The sequence below is a fragment of the Pseudopodoces humilis genome, chromosome 4 (genome assembly GCF_049639895.1).
Source record: "Pseudopodoces humilis isolate 2021_Gansu_Grassland_sample_001 chromosome 4, ASM4963989v1, whole genome shotgun sequence".
Lineage (NCBI taxonomy): Eukaryota > Metazoa > Chordata > Aves > Passeriformes > Paridae > Pseudopodoces > Pseudopodoces humilis.
Genome location: NC_142203.1, coordinates 39158410 through 39177756, shown reverse-complemented (window position 1 = coordinate 39177756; position 19347 = coordinate 39158410). Strand labels below are relative to the sequence as shown.

The 19347-nt window shown below is 38.3% G+C and overlaps 1 protein-coding gene across 2 annotated transcripts in view; it reads left to right on the top strand.

Annotated features, from left to right (window-relative positions):
* DAPK1 (death associated protein kinase 1) overlaps window positions 1-19347 on the top strand; it is an 84126-nt gene that overhangs the window by 34769 nt on the left and 30010 nt on the right. For both annotated transcript variants that reach the window (XM_005522622.3, XM_088054131.1), the window contains exons 2-8: window positions 4507-4728; window positions 15125-15263; window positions 17095-17224; window positions 17509-17557; window positions 17708-17734; window positions 18140-18292; window positions 18435-18480. In XM_005522622.3, coding sequence (XP_005522679.1) covers window positions 4507-4728; window positions 15125-15263; window positions 17095-17224; window positions 17509-17557; window positions 17708-17734; window positions 18140-18292; window positions 18435-18480 — 766 coding nt within the window. The remainder of the gene's footprint in view (window positions 1-4506; window positions 4729-15124; window positions 15264-17094; window positions 17225-17508; window positions 17558-17707; window positions 17735-18139; window positions 18293-18434; window positions 18481-19347) is intronic.

Here is a 19347-nt window from a genome sequence, read left to right as displayed (position 1 = left end):
CACATCCCCTGGTGCATTGGCCTTCCCTGCAGCAGATCCCTGAGGAAACACAGAACTTGTACAGTATGCTAATAGGTGTTCTGTTGGAGGAAACAAGTGGCCCCACGCTTGAGGTGCAGTTTCTTTCACAGCCTAATATAATAGTATTATGTAAATCTCTTTCTGTTGGATTAGTGTAATTTTATAAAGGGAAACAGTCAAACAAATAGTAAAACTAGTTGAATGAAATACATTGTGTTTCCAGAGTTGTGTACTAAATATCAAATTTTTAAATAGGAGAAAAATGCCAACATGTCAGAAACATACCAAAGCATCTTATTTTTCTAATGGCAACTTAATGCCTTTTCTTTACTCCTATTTCCTGCTCCCATTAAATTTTGGAATGAAGTCTTCAGAAGCTGGCATGGAAAATTGCCCCATTATTGACCTGTTGTGGCAATAACTACTAGAAAATGGTTCCCTGGGGGTTACTTGACCAACTCTGTCTCCAGCTTTCACCAGGTTATTGGGGCAAGAGTTTTACTCCTCACAGAATGAACTAGCTGGGATAAACTGGTGCAGATGGCTGGGAGTGGGAAGGAATACAGGTTGTGTGCCACCCCTAATCACTGGCACCATCATTATGGAAAAAATGAAAGTATTTTTTGTGTTTTCCTTTTGATTCTAAACCAAATGTCTCTTTATTTAAAACTATCCTTAATTCATGCTAATGAGTAGTTATTTTGTGATCCCACTAAGCAAGGAGCAATAAAGGTTGGCATATACAGGCTTTATTGGTGTTTACATACCCTATCTGCATAACTTTCACTTACACATGTATTTATTGTAAAGGGCAGTGTGTCTCATGATGTAAAAAGGACTCAGAAATGTCATGATTAGGTAATGGGTAAGTTGCTATTCTGAAGTGAGTCTGAAAAATCACTGGATGTGGATGTATGCCAAGTGTCCCACAATGAGTAGGTTTAGGGCAGTAATTAAGGGCTGGTTGAGATAAGGATTACAAGATCACCAAACAAATTACTATTATTAGCAGAAGTATTTGTTCTTACATCAAGCTGTCATCCTGTCTTGCTGTTTAACCTGATTCAGCTATGAAAAAGAATGATGTCAGATACTTTATTAAGTGTGAATTTGTGTTTTACTTTGGGGAGAGGGTGCAGGGTGGTTAGTGTCATTTTCTTCTAAACTGGGAGTCATTTTTTTACTCTGTGCACTTTAAATCAAACCTGCAAAAGCAAGGTTTAAAAAACCTTAAAAAACAAAAGGACTTTTTTGGCTTTGAAGATGCTGTATCAATGAATGCTGAATCTGAAAATGTAGGATCTGTGGGAAGATATTACTGGATATTCTATACGTGTTAGCAAAGCTGATTTATATCAGCTTGTTACTGCAGTTCTACAAGGGGAAGCCCAGTAAATACCTTTTGATTTACACATCTCCTCTGGTTTTAAAATAGGAGTTTAGAGAGAGTTGTAAAATGGTGTGGCTTAGGGATCACAGGCATGAAATAGGCCCTTTGATTGCAGCTTAAGTTTGATCTGCGTGTACAGCGTTTAATAACAGCTAATTGTGCAGTTGTGTGTGGAATAAATACCACAACAACAACAACAGTAAGGGGGTTATTTGGTGTATAACTGGCACTTACTCATGATACTTGTTATTTGATAACTTTCTTACAGTCTTGAGCAGTGTCAAAGATTTTGGAACTTCACCTACTATAAATCATGGATGAGACCCAATCTTTAAAGTCATGTACTGGACTTCTGATAACGCTTTTATATTGAATAGTGATAGATCAGGGCATCCTTCCAACAGGTTGTTGTGGACAGAGAAAATAGTGAAAGACTGAAAAAATAAATGACGTATCTCAGAAGAGAGGAGATCTACTTGTCTTATGTAGCCCTCTTTGTTCCAGGAGGTCAACCTCATGCTGTAACATCATAGTTGACCCATTGCCAAAATAAGATTAAACAGTCTTCTGATGCCTTAAAGGCATCAGAAGCATGAAGTGGCTTTGGGAAATGATGTAATTCAAATATGAATAACACTATGTAAAAATCATGAGGTCAGTAAAACACAGACAACTCTTAATTCCCACCAACTTTTATAATTAAATCTCCTTGGATATGAAAATATATTGTTTGTTGGTGTAGGTCAGATTTATATTTTTCTTTTTTTACTCCAGAGCTGATGTTAGATGTAATTTTGGTTTCAATATTATAGTTTGGGGGTTGTTGTTTTGAGGTCTGTTTAATTTGCATTGTAGGGATTGGGTAGGAGTTATGGAGGGGGTGGGGTGAGGGTGGGTAGGGAGAAGGTTGTTCCTTTTTTTTGTTTATTTTGTTGATTTTCCATAATGAAGCAGTAGCTTTTGCTAAACTTAGGGGCTGAGCATCGATAAGAAAGTGGTTAGCCATGCAGCATTCAAGCCTATGGATGAATCATAAGCAGAAATATTTTTCTTCCTTATCAGGCCTTTTATACTTCTAGCCTGAAAGCCAGCCAGGTGGTCAAAATACAAACAGCAGCTTTTGACTTCCTTGTGATCATTAGCTTGAGTAGCTGTTTGGAGTTGTGATGATGTCTGCATCTGTGTGCTACTTCACTTTGTTGCTTCTTTGAAACTGTGAATTTTCTGCAAAACTGACTGCTTTTTAAATAAAGCTTTGTATCTCTGTAGAGATGTGCATGCTGTGGGGGAGAGTGTGAGACAATCACTTGCTTCTCCCTCTGGAAGCAAGAGCCGTAGAGGCTGTGTTTTCAATTCAGCAGTGCAAATACCTCTGCTCTGGCAGTGCAAAATTGTTCAGACCTTGGAGATCAAACTCAGTTTTTGTGAAACTGGACCAAAACAGGCAGAGAAGGCTGATGACCTTAGGACAACTTGTCTAGCTCTCTGCTGCCAGTTTAGGATGACACAGGAATTCCATGTGAATATCTTACATGTCAAAGAGCATCTCTGATAACACTAGCAGGCGAAGTCCGGGCCAGTGAAGAAGGTGTGTGATGGAGAGGAGGATATGGTGTGGTCTGAAGCACTGCTCTGTCCACTGCAGTTTGTAATAACAATGTGGGGGTTCCCGTATGGCAAATCTGATCCTTGAAAACTTTGTGCAGAATTGGGGGCGGGTGGAATTTGAGGCAAAGATATTTTTCATGCAACATAACATCTTCTCACAAGTTCATGGATTGATTTCATCAAGCAATGAAGAACTAAACTTGAATGGTGATCATAATACTGAAATAAATCTAAACCTCAATTTAAGACTATTGACTTAAGACTCAAAGTTTACTGCTCTCACTACCCATGGCTCCATTCAAAAATTTTCCAGGCGGTGGTGGCTACTCTAGAGTGTCTTTCTAAGAGTTCACATGAGAGGTCCTGTCTTTGCCCTGCCCTTCTGTGAGTGGCAGTGATTTAGCCTGGCCCAACTGCACATCCCAGTTCAAGACAGTGTGTCGCTCAGGGTACTGTGTGAGATCAACATAGTAATGGTGGCAGGAAATTAAAAAATAGCTCTGAATGCTATATGGCTGTTCAAGTAGTCACACCTGTTACAGCTAGCTCTGATTTAATTGTTGTTCTAAGTCTGCTTTAGAGAACAGCTCTTCTTCAGTTAACAGGGTAGGCTTCAAAAAAATGTTCTCATTAGTATCATTCTGTAATTTCATGATTGCTTCATATGGTGAAAAAAGCAGGAACAGAATTTCCTGAGAATCCTCAACCATAGATTGCGGAAACTTAAAAGAAAAAACAGTTTTAGAAATCCTGTTATTTCTTTAAGTCAACATTAGGCTCCTGGAGATTTCTGATCTAGATCAGTGTGTACATCTAGCAACAGCAGACTTGTAAATCAATGATATCGTGCTGGAGTCAGCAGCTTCCTGGAGTTCCTTCTGTTTTGTGATACAAACACAGGTTTTGTTTCTCAATGCCTTTTCTTATCTTCAAACTCGTACTTAATAAGATGATACAGTAACTATAATTCTTGATACTGTTGTATTTAGTGCTTAAAAAAATCCAAAGCAGCGTCATGAAACCCAGCTTTTTTAAAAAACTTCATAAAAAACAGACTTGAGGATAGAATAAAGTTTATATTGACAAATCATGTAGGTTGTAAGAAACTACAAATCATCCCGACTGCAGAACAAAGAAAAAATATTCAACAGGCATATGGGAAGAGAAATCCAGAAACTATTACGTTTGCTCAGTAATACCCAGTGCCCATATCTGTCAATAATCCAGTGGTCCTCTCTGACAAAGTGTTACCTTTTACCTACTGATGTGCTGAAATGTGTACATTTGTGTGATGCAGAGACCATATCTTAAATTACCTTTCCTGCCTCTTCCAGATTTTTTTCAAGTATTATTCTAGGTGGCAAAAAAAGCAGTAAAATACTTAGGTCAAGCAGAGTTAAAAGCTGATTTCCTCCACCACAGTAAACAGGCTACTCTTAACTCTAAATTTTCTTGAGCTGAACACTTGTCATCTCTTTTTTTTTTAGCGGGCAATTTGCCGTAGTGAAAAAATGCCGTGAGAAAAGTACTGGTCAGCAGTTTGCAGCAAAATTCATCAAGAAGAGGAGAACAAAATCCAGCCGTCGTGGAGTAAGCCGGGAAGACATCGAGCGAGAAGTTGGCATACTGAAAGAGATTCGGCATCCTAATGTGATTACGCTTCATGATGTCTATGAGAACAAAACAGATGTCATTCTCATTCTGGAGCTGTAAGTAACTCTAGAGACCCATGGACAAGTAGGAGAATGCTTGTTTCTTTGGTTTTTAAAAACAGACACTTTGAGAATTGCAGTGATTTCATTGAAGTTCCTTTTCACCCAAAAAGGGAATAGATTCTCTATGTAGTAATCTTCATTCTAAGTCAGTGTTGTAGCTTCTGATTTCTACACATATTTTTCACGCTGAATGCACTACAAAGTTTAAAAAAAAATTCAGCATATTTAGGATTTCTTCTTTCTGTTTTTGCTTTAATCACTGTTGGAGTTATGGATCCAGAATAGCCTTTAACTAAATAAACTGATGTGAAGATCAGAGCACAGGAAAATAGATATTCTAAGTGGAGATTAGTTTAGTAAATTTTATTGCATTTTGCATTGGTGTAAAGTGGCCTCAGTGAATGCTTTTTCTCATTTCTAACCAACATAGAACAGAATTTTCCCAGTTCTCTCTTGTTGAAATGAGAACTGAAATTTCAGACTGTTTCATACTGGTTTAGTTCCCAATTTTTCATCCAATGTAATTGCTAATAGTTTGAGGTAAATATGTCAGCAGAGACTACTTCTGTATTTTTTCAAGTCTGTCTTCCAGTTCCTCAAAGACTGCAATTGTGGGAGTTGAGCATTAGTCACCTGTTAAGAGTCTGTCAATGCCTGCTGCTGGACGGCAGCATTCGTCTTTTTCTTGGCTGTTAATGTGGTTTTTCTTAAGTAGGTTCTGTCTTCCTGTTTACTACCTTTGATAAATTTTTTTGTGGTAGATAAGTGATATTTCCTCTATATAAAGATAGTTCAGTGTTGTATGGTTTCAGTAACATGTAGATTTACAGCAGAGATTTAAAAAGAAAACTGGGAAGTAACTTTTGGAGTTCCATTTTTTCTTATGGCCTATATATGCATGATACTACTTTGTTGTTTATGCAGACATATTTATACACTTCTAGTCCAGCATGTGATGGTTTATTGTAATAGTTGTAGTCTGGCTTGTTTTTTTTTAGTTCCAGTTGTATACACTTGCATTAGTTTGCCAAATTTGGATAATTAAAACAAGTATTTTTTTTCCATACTAAAATATCATCCTGTATAAAGTAAAAGTTCCTCATATTCTTATTATTTCTTGGTTTTGTTCAGAATTCTTTGAAGTGTGACATGAATATGCAGCAAAACTAGGTGATGCTTCTTCCTTTCCCCACTTGATACTAACTCTAGTGTTCTCTTGCTCTATAATCTTACTGTCAGAGTATTGCTGCTTCTGCAGCTCCTTCTGCTCTGAAATCTGTCCAGATGAAATCAGGCCAGTGTCTGTACTTGAAAGCTGTGAGGGAGACTTGGTAATCATGGCAGTGGTAGGAGGAATGGGACTACTCCACCCACCCCACTTCACACATGGAGTAGGAGCTCTTTTGGCTGCAAGGCTGCTGTGTGTGTGTGTGTGTGTGTGTCAGTGTGTACCCACTATTGTCCACTGAGCAGAAGAATGACAATCTGCATATTTCATGAGCTTAATGGCATGAAGCTCAGCAAATTATTTGATTACAATTTAGATAATTGTTTTGCGGAGGTGAACAATGTCTATATCGTTTCGATTGGAGATATTTTTTTTTTCATTTTTCCTAACTGCTTTGTGAGTGTTTAAAGTTGAAGAAGTGCTATTTTGGATATCACAAAGGTAATGCATTTATTTATTTAGACAGTCAAAGAGGAAAAGATGACATTAGCAGTCCCTTTGTAAACTTGAATATGCTAACTGCTACAAAGTTTTGTAGTTCTCAAAGTCACCGTGATGTTACATAAAGCTATTGAAAAGACAGGATTGTCATTGTAATCACATGCTTAGACATTCAAAATGTAATTCTTTTTCTCTAACGTTCTAATACTCACATTTTGCTTAGGGATCCACCCTCTTGACAGTCTGTTCTTACAGAACAATTTCATACAAACAGAAATACAGCTGAAATCTTATTAAATACCCTGTTTCACTATCCTTAGGATCTACCCTAAGTGTCCATTTTCCATTCCGATTAGAGCATAGTATATTTCCTGGCACTTGTGTTCTGTTCTGACTACAATAATGAGGAAGTATACACACAGAGACGCAATTTTGTATAACTGAGCAAATGCAGCTGCCCTTTTGTTGCCATACATGCACAGTCCTAGGGCAACGGGGTCTCTGGCCTGTTCACTATTGATTTTTAATTTCTGCCTCAGCAAGAGGTTTGCTATGTTGCATACAGCCTTCTAAACATTTTTCTGCCTTACTAACTGGCAGTTTCTCAGAGGTGAGTAACTGACTGGACAAGGGGGAATGGCATCAAACTGAAAGATGGTAGACTCAGATTGGTTATTAGGAATTGTGAGGGTGTTGAGGCACTGGAACAGGTTGCCCAGAGAAGTTCTGGATCTCCATTCCTGGAAGTGCTCAAGGCCAGGTTGGATGAGGCTTTGAGCAACTTGGTCTGGTGGGAGGTGACCCTGCCCATGGCAGGAGAGTTGGAACTTGATGATTTCTAAGATCTCTTCCGACACAAACCATTCTCTGGTTCTATTCAAGGTCATGATTTATATGCAGGAATATGTGGGCAAATGGGTAATTACTGCAGTGGCCAAGCAGGTCCTCACAACACCAGAGCTACTTAGCACAAAACAGAGCTACTTTATCCACATACATGTTTGGAAGTTTTTCTTTCAACCATCTTATATCAGGAAACTAATTTACCAAAAAACTCAAGTTTTATGAAGCATTTAATTAATGAAACTTTTAAAACCAAATCCTTCCTTAAAAGATTCAGCAGCCATGCACAAGAATGAGATATTCTTGAAGAACCTTACTTTATTGCAGTCTTTTGGTATATTTAGAGCATTCTGACATATTTTCATAACTCTAGGTCTTTGAGACAAGTGTCTCATTTCTTGATATGGAAATAACCATTTAAATTCCCACTCTGTGGACTCTTTCATCAACTTGAAAAGAATGTTATGCATGTTACATACAAACTGGAAGCCACTGTCTTTTCCTCATCTAGCTTAAAACCTTAATAGTTTTCTTTTTTTTTTTTTCTTTTATCGCACAAATAATTGAATTAGTCAGAATTTCATGGTAGGTTTTTCTATCCAGCTGCAGCAGTTAGAATCTGTTATATGTTAACAGTACTAAGCTATTTCTAGTGAGCTCTGCTGAAGCCATCATTTTTTCAGACTTCACAGACTAGAAAACACAGATGTCTATGCACAGTGATAATTATTTTCTTTCCTCAAGCATGTTTTGCACCTACTTTGTTCCTGTTTTTCTGGCCTTGGATGCATAATTTCTCTCTTCCATTTTATTTTTTCTTCCACTTCATTATTAGTCTTTATTTAGGCTGCTGATATAAAATATACTCAGTTTGTGGTTCTTTGTGGAGCCTTGGTTATGGTTTCTTGCTGCAACACAAAAATACTTTCATCCTATATTGCATTGTATTATGCAATAGAATTCATGAAAGTAGTGCAGGTGGTCTCTCTTTTTTTTTTAAATGGTTTGATAGCAATATCTGACGCCTTTTACTTGGAAGCTGTGGATGGAGCTAGGTATTCATACTTTCCTCTGCAAAAAACATAACTTCATTTCTGAATTTGAAATCTTAATTTAAGATGGTTAGCTCTTCTAGCGTGGTTCTGAGTGATGATTATCTGTTTTATAATTTTTTAAAAAATAGAAGGCTTTGAAAGTATTTAGAAGCATTTGTGTATTAAATACTAGGACTTATGCTTCATTTGAAAGCATAAACTTTCTTTTAAACTTAGTCTTGTGTATGACACGGTCTCTGAGTTTCAATTTTGTTGGGAACTTCATATTAATCAAAACAGAAGAGTGCAAGGAGAGGATGATACATCCTTGTGTAAAAATGGTGACAGTTTCATTAGTTGATCATTGAAGAGTAAATAACAGCAGATAACTGTGAAGTCTTTAAATTCCTCTTCTATCTTATTGGTGCTTTAATTTAACGTTTTACAGTTATGCTCAGGAAGAGAATTATAACCTGTCTTCCAGAAGCTTGAAGACTTCACAGGGTTTCTTTAATTTGTAGTCTTTGTCTTTTGGTAGAAATACCTCTGAGGTTTTTGTTAATTTTACCTATAAGTAAATAAAAAAGTTATTCTCCAGTGGCTTTGCACTGAAATTTAAGAGGAGGATTAAATATTTGGTGCTTCTTGGATGTAAGAGGCAGTTAGCAAACCCTGTGACACTAATTTGTAGATCTTGTGCCACCTTTGGATTTCAAAATCCGAAATTCCAGGCCCAGAGATAAATGCACAGAGAATAAGTAGACAGGTTAGAACAAAGGCTTGACAGGGCTGACAGGACAGGCTCTAGAGCTGGTATGACTCTGCCACACAGTGAGAACTGGTTTCCTTGTGCAGCAGTCCCTGAGCATAATCATTGTCCCTCTTGTTTGCTAAACCTGAATGCTGCTCATATATTAAATTTGAATGTTGTAGATGAGATCAAAATACTAAGGCACTCTGCTGGGCCAGGGTAACCACCTGCTGTATCTGGACTCTGGGCACCTCAGGAACTTCAGTGATGAATACCTAAATACCAGTGCAGGAAAGTGCAGGAGTGCAGGAAAAATCCACAGGAGTGTTCAGGCCCCCTCCCACCCTGCCCCCGAGTGGGATTTCACTGCTTAAATTATAGTCCAGGTTTTGGTGTGTGTGTTCTGGCTGGCCATTGAGGGTAATGCTTCTTGCTCAGTGTAACTGAAGGATTTAAGCACACTAAAGAAAGGATTTCATGACAGTGGTGTCTCTAATAGAAGCTGGACAAATGAAAATGGTGTAGTGGTGCTGGAACATGTCATCATTTTTCTGGTAGCTAGACAAAGAAAAATTGAAGTGCAGTGTTGTTCAGCCAGTAGGTAATTTATTGAGCTAGCAGCCCTGATCTGCTGTTTTGAATGTTTGGTACACTTTGTACTTCTGAGGAGTGGGTTGGTAACTGCACTACTCATAATAGTAATGAGGTGGATGTAAACCCCCTTATTCTTACATAAAACAAAGTAATAATATATGAGTCTTGGGCTGACAACTGCATGACTGGCTGTCATACAAGAAGTGTTTGACCAGAGAATCCCTAGGGAAAACATTTCTTTTACAAATTGACAGAAGCAATGCTTGGACTAGAGAAAAATTCAGATAATTCATCAAATTGCATCTGTTTTAAAACTGGAATAAATTGCTTCTTTAACTTAGTTTATGTTGTTTTGAGATCTAAGCAAGCTGTTTCTTTAAGGGGTTTGGGCCTAGATTTTAGGGTTCATTGTAGATCTTTAAATTCATTAGAAATACTTAGATAATCATTAATTACCATTTAGGTGCTATTGCATAATAAGCAGTATGATCATAGCATATGACTGAGTCATTATGAGGTGACCATGCTGTCTTTGAAGGTTAATTGATTCTGAGTTCCCTGAGTAGGTTCCCCATAATGACTTCCTCTGAGATCTGGCGATAGTTCTGTTTCATAGTTAAGAAAGCCTGGCAACTTGCAAAAAGCACTATCCAGAAATCCTTTTTCCATGGGCGTGATGTATTTTATTTCCCAGAGGGAGGTGTGTGGGTTGCAATCACATCTGTCAACCTTCCTTTGGGAAGGCTGGGAAATGCTTTTAGCACTATTACATTTTATAAGAAAGAATGCAGTCAGCTGAAAGCTTTAATTTACTTTTATCATTTCAGGAAAGCTAGCATTTCTGCTTAGAAGTATCAGTGAAATAAAACATACCAGCTTTGCTCTTAGTGAAAATGTTTATACAAAACACTTCTACAAACATGTGCTTTGCTACTTTAAAAGAATATAAAAGGTCATGTTGTAATGATGAGATTTACTCAGCCCTTTTGACTTTCTGTGTTATAACATGGTCAATAATACATTAGAATTAGGTGGAATTAAGATGTGACTGCCACAAAGCACAATCACTTATTTTGTCGAGCATGATATCTGAACAACATATTATGGCTGTGAAATTATGACTTAAATGTAAACAGAAAGGTTTTATATAGGAACATTAACAAATTAGTGCTTTAGAGGAAAACAGTATGTGAAGGTGAACATGGAAGCTTTGCAGCCATAAAGGAATTCAGCTGTGACTTGACTTGTAATCAAGTTTCTCTGTTAATCTGAGTGGGTGTAGGTTGCTGTCCATCCTTTTCTTACTAGCATTTTGGCAATTAGAGTCATCTTAGGGCCCGGAAGAACTGATCAGGAAGCTGTTCAGTAATTCCTACCAGCAAACAGAGAAATTGAAAGCTCTGTGCTTCCTGGGGATGCCAGGCAGAGATACTCCAAAGTCCTCCACAGGAAGATGCACTAGTGCTTGGTGAATCTCTTGCCTCTCCACTCCCTTCAGGAAGCATCTTTATCCAGTTGGTGGTTGGGGGCAGCAGTCTTTTAGGTGCTGGTTGTGAGGGCCCTTCTGTAGAGGCCCAAAGGCAGGCTGGGAGCAAGTTTGTGTGGCTTGGGAAACCCATGCAATGGTTTGGTTTCAGTCAGATTTCATCAGAGTGCTTGTGCATCAGCATCCCCAAAGCTAATTTAGAAACAAGGGCCCGTTGTAATGGAGGTAGAAACTGTACTTCTTGGTAGAAGATGATGTTCAAAAAGAGCAGTCAAAAGGGCTGACGTATGGAATAACCTCTCCCTTCTTCTTTTGATTTAACACTGCTTGTGTATGTGAGATGGGATATGCATGTTGGTGGAATGGGGCTCTCTCCTTGCCTTCCTTGCTCCACTTTTGAAGGTGACTCTGGTTTACTAAAATGTGCAGTATTTATATATTGCGGGACTTTTACACAGGCTGAGGCACAGGACTAGACGCAACAACCCAACAGCATTTTAGGAGGCTTTTGAAGGCTGCAGTAGCTTACACAGCCTTTACCAGCTTCTTCTAACCCATTTCTTCATCTGTGACATTGGGAAGTCTAGTTAGGATCATCTAGTTATTCTACATCTACAATACAATTATGAAATCTGTGAAACCCAGCTCTGCTGATAAATCTGAGGACATTGTAATTCAGTCAATTAATTATGGAAGTCAGACTTGTAAAGTATGTTGAGTGTGGACCTGTATTAACCCATCCCTGACTCACTTGAAGATTGCCTTGCAGTGATACCATGGGTTTTCCTATGCCCATGGTAGCGCAGCTTAATACCAGATCTTCCTGAGTCTGCAAGTGGGAGTTTCCTGACAAACATAAAGAGGAAGCTGAAAAACGCAACCTCCCATGGGGACATGGGTCACTGCCCTACATGTGTGAGATGGGTCTCCCTTGGAGGTTGCCTGGTGCAGAAGGACCTTTCTGGGAAGGCAGGCATTTCTGAGCTTCCAAGTGAAACTCCTTGTGCATGCTAGTATAGCCTTTTACTCATCCTTGCTGTAAAAACCCTTTTCTCTCATAGTTATTACTACCATAAGTAAGCAGCAGGAGCAGCTTGATGGGCACTGTGCTTGCCAGCTATGGCAGCGCCCCAGGCTTGCGGAGCTCACCCCCACAGCTAAGGCGTTACCAGCAGGAGAATTCACAGTGGCCCCCTCTGTGAGGGGAACCCACGCAGGTTCTCCTCCTGGACATCAAGAGTGAGATGTGTAACATGAGGGGGCACACCAAAGTCCCACAGACCAGAGGTACAGCTGCTTCTGGAACAACGCTTGGAGTGCATTACAGCTCGTCCCTCCTCACTCGCCTACTCGTTCAGCAAGGGCTGCCAAGTCACTTAGGGTAACAGTACTTCAGCATCAAAGAAGCACACAACAGATTGGAAAAAATCTACCACTTCTGCTAATAAACTTTCAGTTTTGAAAAAGAAAGAAAAACATCTCAAGCCTTTTACCTTCTTTGGCCCTCAGTTTTGAGATTTGAAAGCACTGGGTATATTACCTATGAAATACAGATAACGTTTTATTGCACACAATTATAAGGCTTATGATGTGTCATTAAAGAAATGTCACTACAATTAACCTGTGGTAAAGACAGAAGAATTGTACTCAGCAGTACAGAATCAGAATAATTGCAGGTAAGAAGAAACTGAATAGTCTCTTTCCATTTTTTAGACAAATGCATACATCTCGAAAAGTTTCAAACTTCAGGAATTAAATCTTTTTTGGGGGGTCTATAAGGAATGGGTATAAACAGTGATAATCATAGACGCAGTCTTTGAAATTTAATAGTCATGTCTTTAACGTGCCAACAGGACTAGGAGCAAGCTTCACCAGCCATGAAGCATAACGCCACTTGTGTGACACTGTCAGTCTGAGACTGCAGTGTGGACAGCACAGTGCTTCAAGAGGGCATTGCTGCAAGTACCTGCCTGAGTACTTCCCTTGTATTTGTGATGGCTGATGAATGATTTAAGCACCAGCAGGAGCTTTTGTTGTTTTGCACTGTTTCCAGCTGCTTGAGAAGCAGGACCAGAGGCAGTCTTTTAGTACAGTCTTACAAGCTCTTCTTCAGCTGAGGATCCGTCTTCTGTGGTTCCCCAAACTGTGTGATAGCTAGCCCAGTGCCAAGCCATGCTGAGTGCATGCAGGTGATGGGTTTTGCTGTGGCTGTGCCACAGCTGCCCATGGCTGGAGCAGTAGGCACCGTCAGTCTGCCTGCTCCATGTGGCAAGGCGGTGCTCTCCCGTCTACAGCCACTCAACAGCTCCAGCCAATGACGCTTGTAAACATGTGCAAGTAAGTTTCACGTGATGCTAAGACCTTTAGCCCAATAATTGGAAATGAATGTCACTGTTCAGCTCAGTGCTGCAGACATACAGACGTTAGCCTGAAAATATTATATTTTTTTTTTTTTTCAGTCAGAAGCAAACAATGAGAGAATATGCATGTGTGTCCATTCGGAAGATGCTTCTGAGCAGTCTCTGTAAAATAACAAGTTGGATTTAATCATTAGGAATGCCATTTTACTGTCTCTACAACTACAAAAAAAAATCATTAAAATGACTTCTCATCCTTACAGTCTATAATTCTTATATTTTAATGGCACTTTGTTTCAATAATTGCTTCCATGCAGAAAATATTACAACACGAATAATACCCAAAACAATACTCTCATTATTGTCTAGGCAGCTCAATGAAAGCTCCAAGAACTCATTAAAATACACTTTTCGTGCAATTTGCATTACAATAATGCAGATTAAGTCTCTTAAAAAGTAGACATGATAAAGAAGTCAAATGTATTTCCAGAAATTTACCCAAACTATTTACCTATTGTTATATGTTAATCACCACCTCATGTTTCATAATCAGAGCTTTAAATCACAAACAGATTATTTTCTTGCCCTGCAGAAAAGCAATAAAAATTAGGGTACACTTTCAGAATTTGTTTTAATATCATTACAATAAAAAAAAACAAACAGGGGGTATTATGACCATTTCTGCAATCTCCAAGGCTTTTCTTTGTACCCCATATGACTGCCCACTGCGGCAAACTACTTTTCTCACAGATGAGAAAAGTAGTTTGCCACAGTGGGCAGTCATATGTCGTTTAGCTGAAACGTGAAATGTGTTTGTCTGTTATTTGGGAATAGCTGTAATTCTGTCACTTCAGTTTCCTGTCACTTCAGTGTCTCTTTATGCTGTTGACTGAGTCAAGAGCTGCTTGACTTAGCTGAGAGTCATCTCTTTATTCCTTTTTCTCTCAAATGCAAAAATCCAGGTGTGCTTATGTACCCTGTCTTACTTCTTTTCTTTCTGCTGTGGGGATAGAACACTCTCTGGAAGTAGTCTTGAAGGTGTTTCATTGTAGAAAAGGTATCATCATGTTAGAGTACAAATACAATATAGATGCTGCATGTAATACGGTATTTCAAAAACATAATCTGTTTTCAAATATGTGGATGCTCTGGGGAGTTCAGAAACTAAATACTAGGACAGCTGCCAATAAATATTTCAAAATAAGCTTTAATTTTTTTTATTTTTCAGTGAGGGTGTAAAAATCTGATGTGTTACTGATATGAGCCAATTAAAGTTTCATTTTCTAGATAACGTAATGTCCCATTATGTTAGTATGTTTTGAGTCTCATTACTTCATATTTCATTTTATTCTTTTAAATGTGCATAGAGAGAGTAGGAGGCTTTCGCTTCAGTTAAATTTAAATACTGTTAACCATGTTATTTGGGTTTTCTAAACTTTTTTTTTGTCTGAAAGTAAGACTTTTTACTGTATTCTTTTCAGGGGAGGGAGGGGCTTACTAACTTTTGGATATCGAATTCAGTAACTTCCATAATTTTTTGGGATATTTGAAACATTTAAAGCATCTGGATCCTTTTCAAGGTTTGAGGACAGCTATGCTGAAAGGAACCCATGGGTTAAAACAAGCTTGTCAATAACTCTGCTTCTGCTCTCCAAGTGTTGCAGGTGGAGAGCTCTTCGACTTCTTAGCTGAAAAAGAATCTCTCACGGAGGAGGAAGCCACAGAGTTTCTCAAACAGATCCTTAATGGTGTTCAGTATCTCCACTCTCTGCAAATTGCCCACTTTGATCTTAAGGTGTGTTGAACAGATAAAAACTTTGACAACTGAAAGCAACATCCATGAAAGTCCTTTGTAATTCTAGCCACAAATCAGTCATCATGCAGATCTTGGCCACAGTTTTGTTTTGCTAGCTTATGTAGACAGGGGAAAGCTCAGCCACTGGAAAGAAGTTACTGAACTGTAAATAGTTCCTGTCTGTAAGATTCTTCAGGGGAAATGGCACCTCCTGACAAAATTAAACCATTCTGAGAAAACAAACCTGAAATAAAAATGAGGACTATGTTTTTCGGGTTTTGTTTTTTTTTTTTTATGTGAATGTAATCTGGGTGAAACATTCTGACCTAGATGCCTTTTTCAATTGGGTTTTTTTTTAGACATTTAACTGAAACTGCAGTGAGTTAAATACAAGGATTTTTGTGGAGCAAATGACAGATTTCCACTTCTGTCTTTTCCCCTTTTGTGGCTTTTTTGTTTTTTTCAGAAAAGTTGTTAATTGCATCCTTTTGATAATGAAAACAGAGCTTTTTATATCTAAACTGAGCAACTGCTTTTCAATGTTTCAGTCTCAGGATCTTTTCCCCCATAAGATTTTTTTTTTTTCAAAGGTAGACAACTAAACATTTCCCCTTAAGTCTTCTCAACTGGGCAGAGAAAATGAGTAAGAGAAAAAGAAGACACAATGATTTCATTATAATTGAAATATGGTTCTAAAAGGGAAGGGAAAGCATTTCAGGGTAAACATACCTTTTCCAGTTTCATCCTCATCACCTCAGTAATACATCTGGTCTTTGTATAACAGCAAGAGAAAAAATTTTAAAGCTAGAAAGGAATGTATTTATTAGAGTATGAAATGTGAATTTTCACCAATGTGCTTGTAGTTGAACAAGTCATCCTTGGATACACCGGATACCAAAAATTTGTGCATTAAATTAGGCAGCAATGTGCAGACCAATGAGTATACAGTAGAAATGCAGGGAGGAAAGGAAATGCACATATCAGGTCCTGTGACTGGGAAAAAAAGGAGGTGTTACAATGAAGAGCTGCCTTTAACAACTCCAGAAGCCCTTAACACTCTGAACAGGATGGATGGTGGTTCTTCAGAACACACCAGCTTATGGACGCAGCAGGACATGGAGACTAAGTAGCTGGTTCCGTATGCTGATTAAAGTGATGCAGTGTAGGAACAGGCCCCTTTGCTGATAATCCTGGCATTTCATCTTCGTTTTGGCTTTGCAGATCTTTGATGTACGGTAATGTGAAATCCATATTTCAAAATAAGCTAGAAGAGACAGGAGAACCTGTTCTTTTTCCTTTCTATTAAGTGTGTTGAGCCTTAAAATCTGGGAGCTGGACCAATCCAGAAGTTTCCCTGGAAGATCCAAAGGCAACAAGATACACCTCCTTGATTGTTTATGTGGTGTGAAAGAAACATCTTTCAGGAACTAATGTAAACCAAAGCCAGTAGCTGGTTTTTAGAGTTTTGTTTCCTGGAAGCTCCCCACAATGCTGGAATGGCTGTAGCGCATGGCCTGTGATCTTTACTGGGGGACAAGGTGTTTCACTTAGGGCCAGTCCACATGAAAACTGCAACTGTGGTATCTACAAGAAGTAAAATCTTGGCTTTGCGGAGATCATAATGCTCCAGCATCAACATGGAATTCTAATTTACTGTATTTAACTTTTAGCATATGTTAGATCATAATAGAAAAGACAGGTTTTTTCTGCCTAAAACACAATTCAAGTGTCTAACAGAGGTAAAAAGGAATGTTCAGTGCTGAAGAACACTGGTCCACAGTTTGTACCTATGTGTAATCTCTCTTTCTCTCCCCCTCCCTCCTTCTCAAAGCCTGAAAACATAATGTTGTTGGACAGGAATGTACCGAAGCCTCGAATCAAGATTATTGACTTTGGTTTAGCACACAAAATTGACTTTGGAAATGAATTCAAAAATATCTTCGGAACACCAGAGTTTGTTGGTGAGAAAACTGTTGTTTCTTCAAACTATTCTTTTTCAGTCAGTGAAACAGTATTTGTGGCTTAGCTTGGGTTGGCTGATTTACAGATTATGAAATTTGTGTGTAATTTGTGACATTTTGAAATTTAAATAAGCAATTTGTAGCATTTGACTTCAAATTAGTCTTGCGTTAAGATGTTTTAATCTATCAGCATCTTAACTTATTATCTCTGACATACATGGACTCAGAGTGAGACTTATAACTGTTATTTGACTAGGTACTTACCTTGCTGCTTTTTCCTTTAGCTCCTGAAATAGTAAATTATGAGCCTCTTGGTCTTGAAGCAGATATGTGGTAAGTTATTGGATCTTACTTGAAATAAATCTCTCATGATTATGCTTATGTTCTAACCATTTTTTTTCTCTCCTCTCTCTCTTTCCATCTATTTTTCTCTCCTCTCCCTCATCCTTTTTTTTTTTTTGTTTGTTTTTTTCTTCAATCCAGGAGCATTGGTGTAATAACTTACATTCTGTAAGTACCAAAATCTATGGATGTTTCTTGCTAATGCTGTTGTTTTTTTAATTCTTATTCTATCCTCAGGGGCGTTGGTGTTGTTTGTACAAAGCAAACCATTCTGATTGCACATGATGATTCAAGTTGTATGATCTTAAAAGCAATAGTATAATTATTGAAAGAATTGCCATTAATCAGCCTTGAGCTAGCATGGGAAACTGTTTTCAGATCTGTAGGTGACTATCTTAACAGTGTTCTTTAAAATTACAGCAAGGTTTTTTGCCCTGCTACATCACATTTTCCTGAAGGTAGATTTGCAGCCTAAAAACGGAAAAGAAAAATGTTATTTCTACTGTTATTTGATCACAGAGGGTTGAAGCAGCAGTATTACAACATGTAATGAGAGAAATGTCTTTCTTGCAGTCTAAGTGGTGCATCTCCATTTCTTGGAGAAACCAAACAGGAAACGCTGGCAAATGTGTCTGCTGTGAATTATGAATTTGAAGAAGAATTCTTCAGTAATACCAGTGCCCTAGCTAAAGACTTTATACGAAGACTTCTAGTCAAAGACCCAAAGTGAGTTGTTTTTCTTCTGTGTAGCACTTAACATCTCGAGTATTTGAAGTTACATGATATTTGGAGGTGATGGTTTAATAAACATAAAAAAGTGTGTATTTTATTAATATCTGAAACAGTTTTATCTCTTATTCTCTTGAAGGAAGAGAATGACTATTCAAGACAGTTTGCTGCATCCTTGGATCAAGGTTAGCATGCCATTCATTCTCTGTTGTCCTGTTTTTAATCATTCTTCATTTCATGCTTTTCAAGTTTCTTAACATGGAATATTGTCATAATTGTTTGATGTAACTTACTGTTTTGGAAAGCTGTCTGCATGAAAGCTAACATATGCAGAATGTGGGCTTCATTCATATATGTGCTATGTGAGTTAGCAGTAGGGAAGTAGCCCCCTATGGGATTTAAACTCATGGTCACACAGAAGCTAATCTTCAGAGAGCATTGCGCTGACAAACATACAGTCTCTGAATCCAGCCCAATTTACACTAACTTTTCTTCTTCCATGCCCTTATTTAGACTGGGAAAAAGCCAGTAATCTCTCTTCTGTCCTTCCCCTTTAGACTGAAGAGAGCAGTTGATGTGGTGGTCTACTTCCTTCTTCAGTGTTTCAGTGTTTGGTTTGGATTGAGCTTTTGTGAAGCTGCCAGGTAGAGAGGGAGAAAATGGCACCTGCCATTCTTCGTAATGTGTGTAGTACTCCCTGGCAGTTCATTTCTTTTAATTCAATATCACATTCTGATTGTGAGTAGAAAACCCATTCAGTGCCATTGATTTCCCAGGATATGGGGATGCACAGTAGGTGTTTGATCCCATTCTACTTCCCAGAGAATCAGTTAGAAGAATATTTATCTGTGCCACAACTGCTCCAGTTCACAGTACAACATCCGAGGGCAGGCATTTCTACACCAATATGCCAAACTACAAATTTGACCATGGTTTGCTGACTTTTTGCTGAGGTAATCTGAAATAGTTGAAATGCTTGGAACATATTGACACAATATTTTAAACCACTAAAGCAAGCATTGTGCAAATGGGTTTCTCTTGGATCAAGTTCC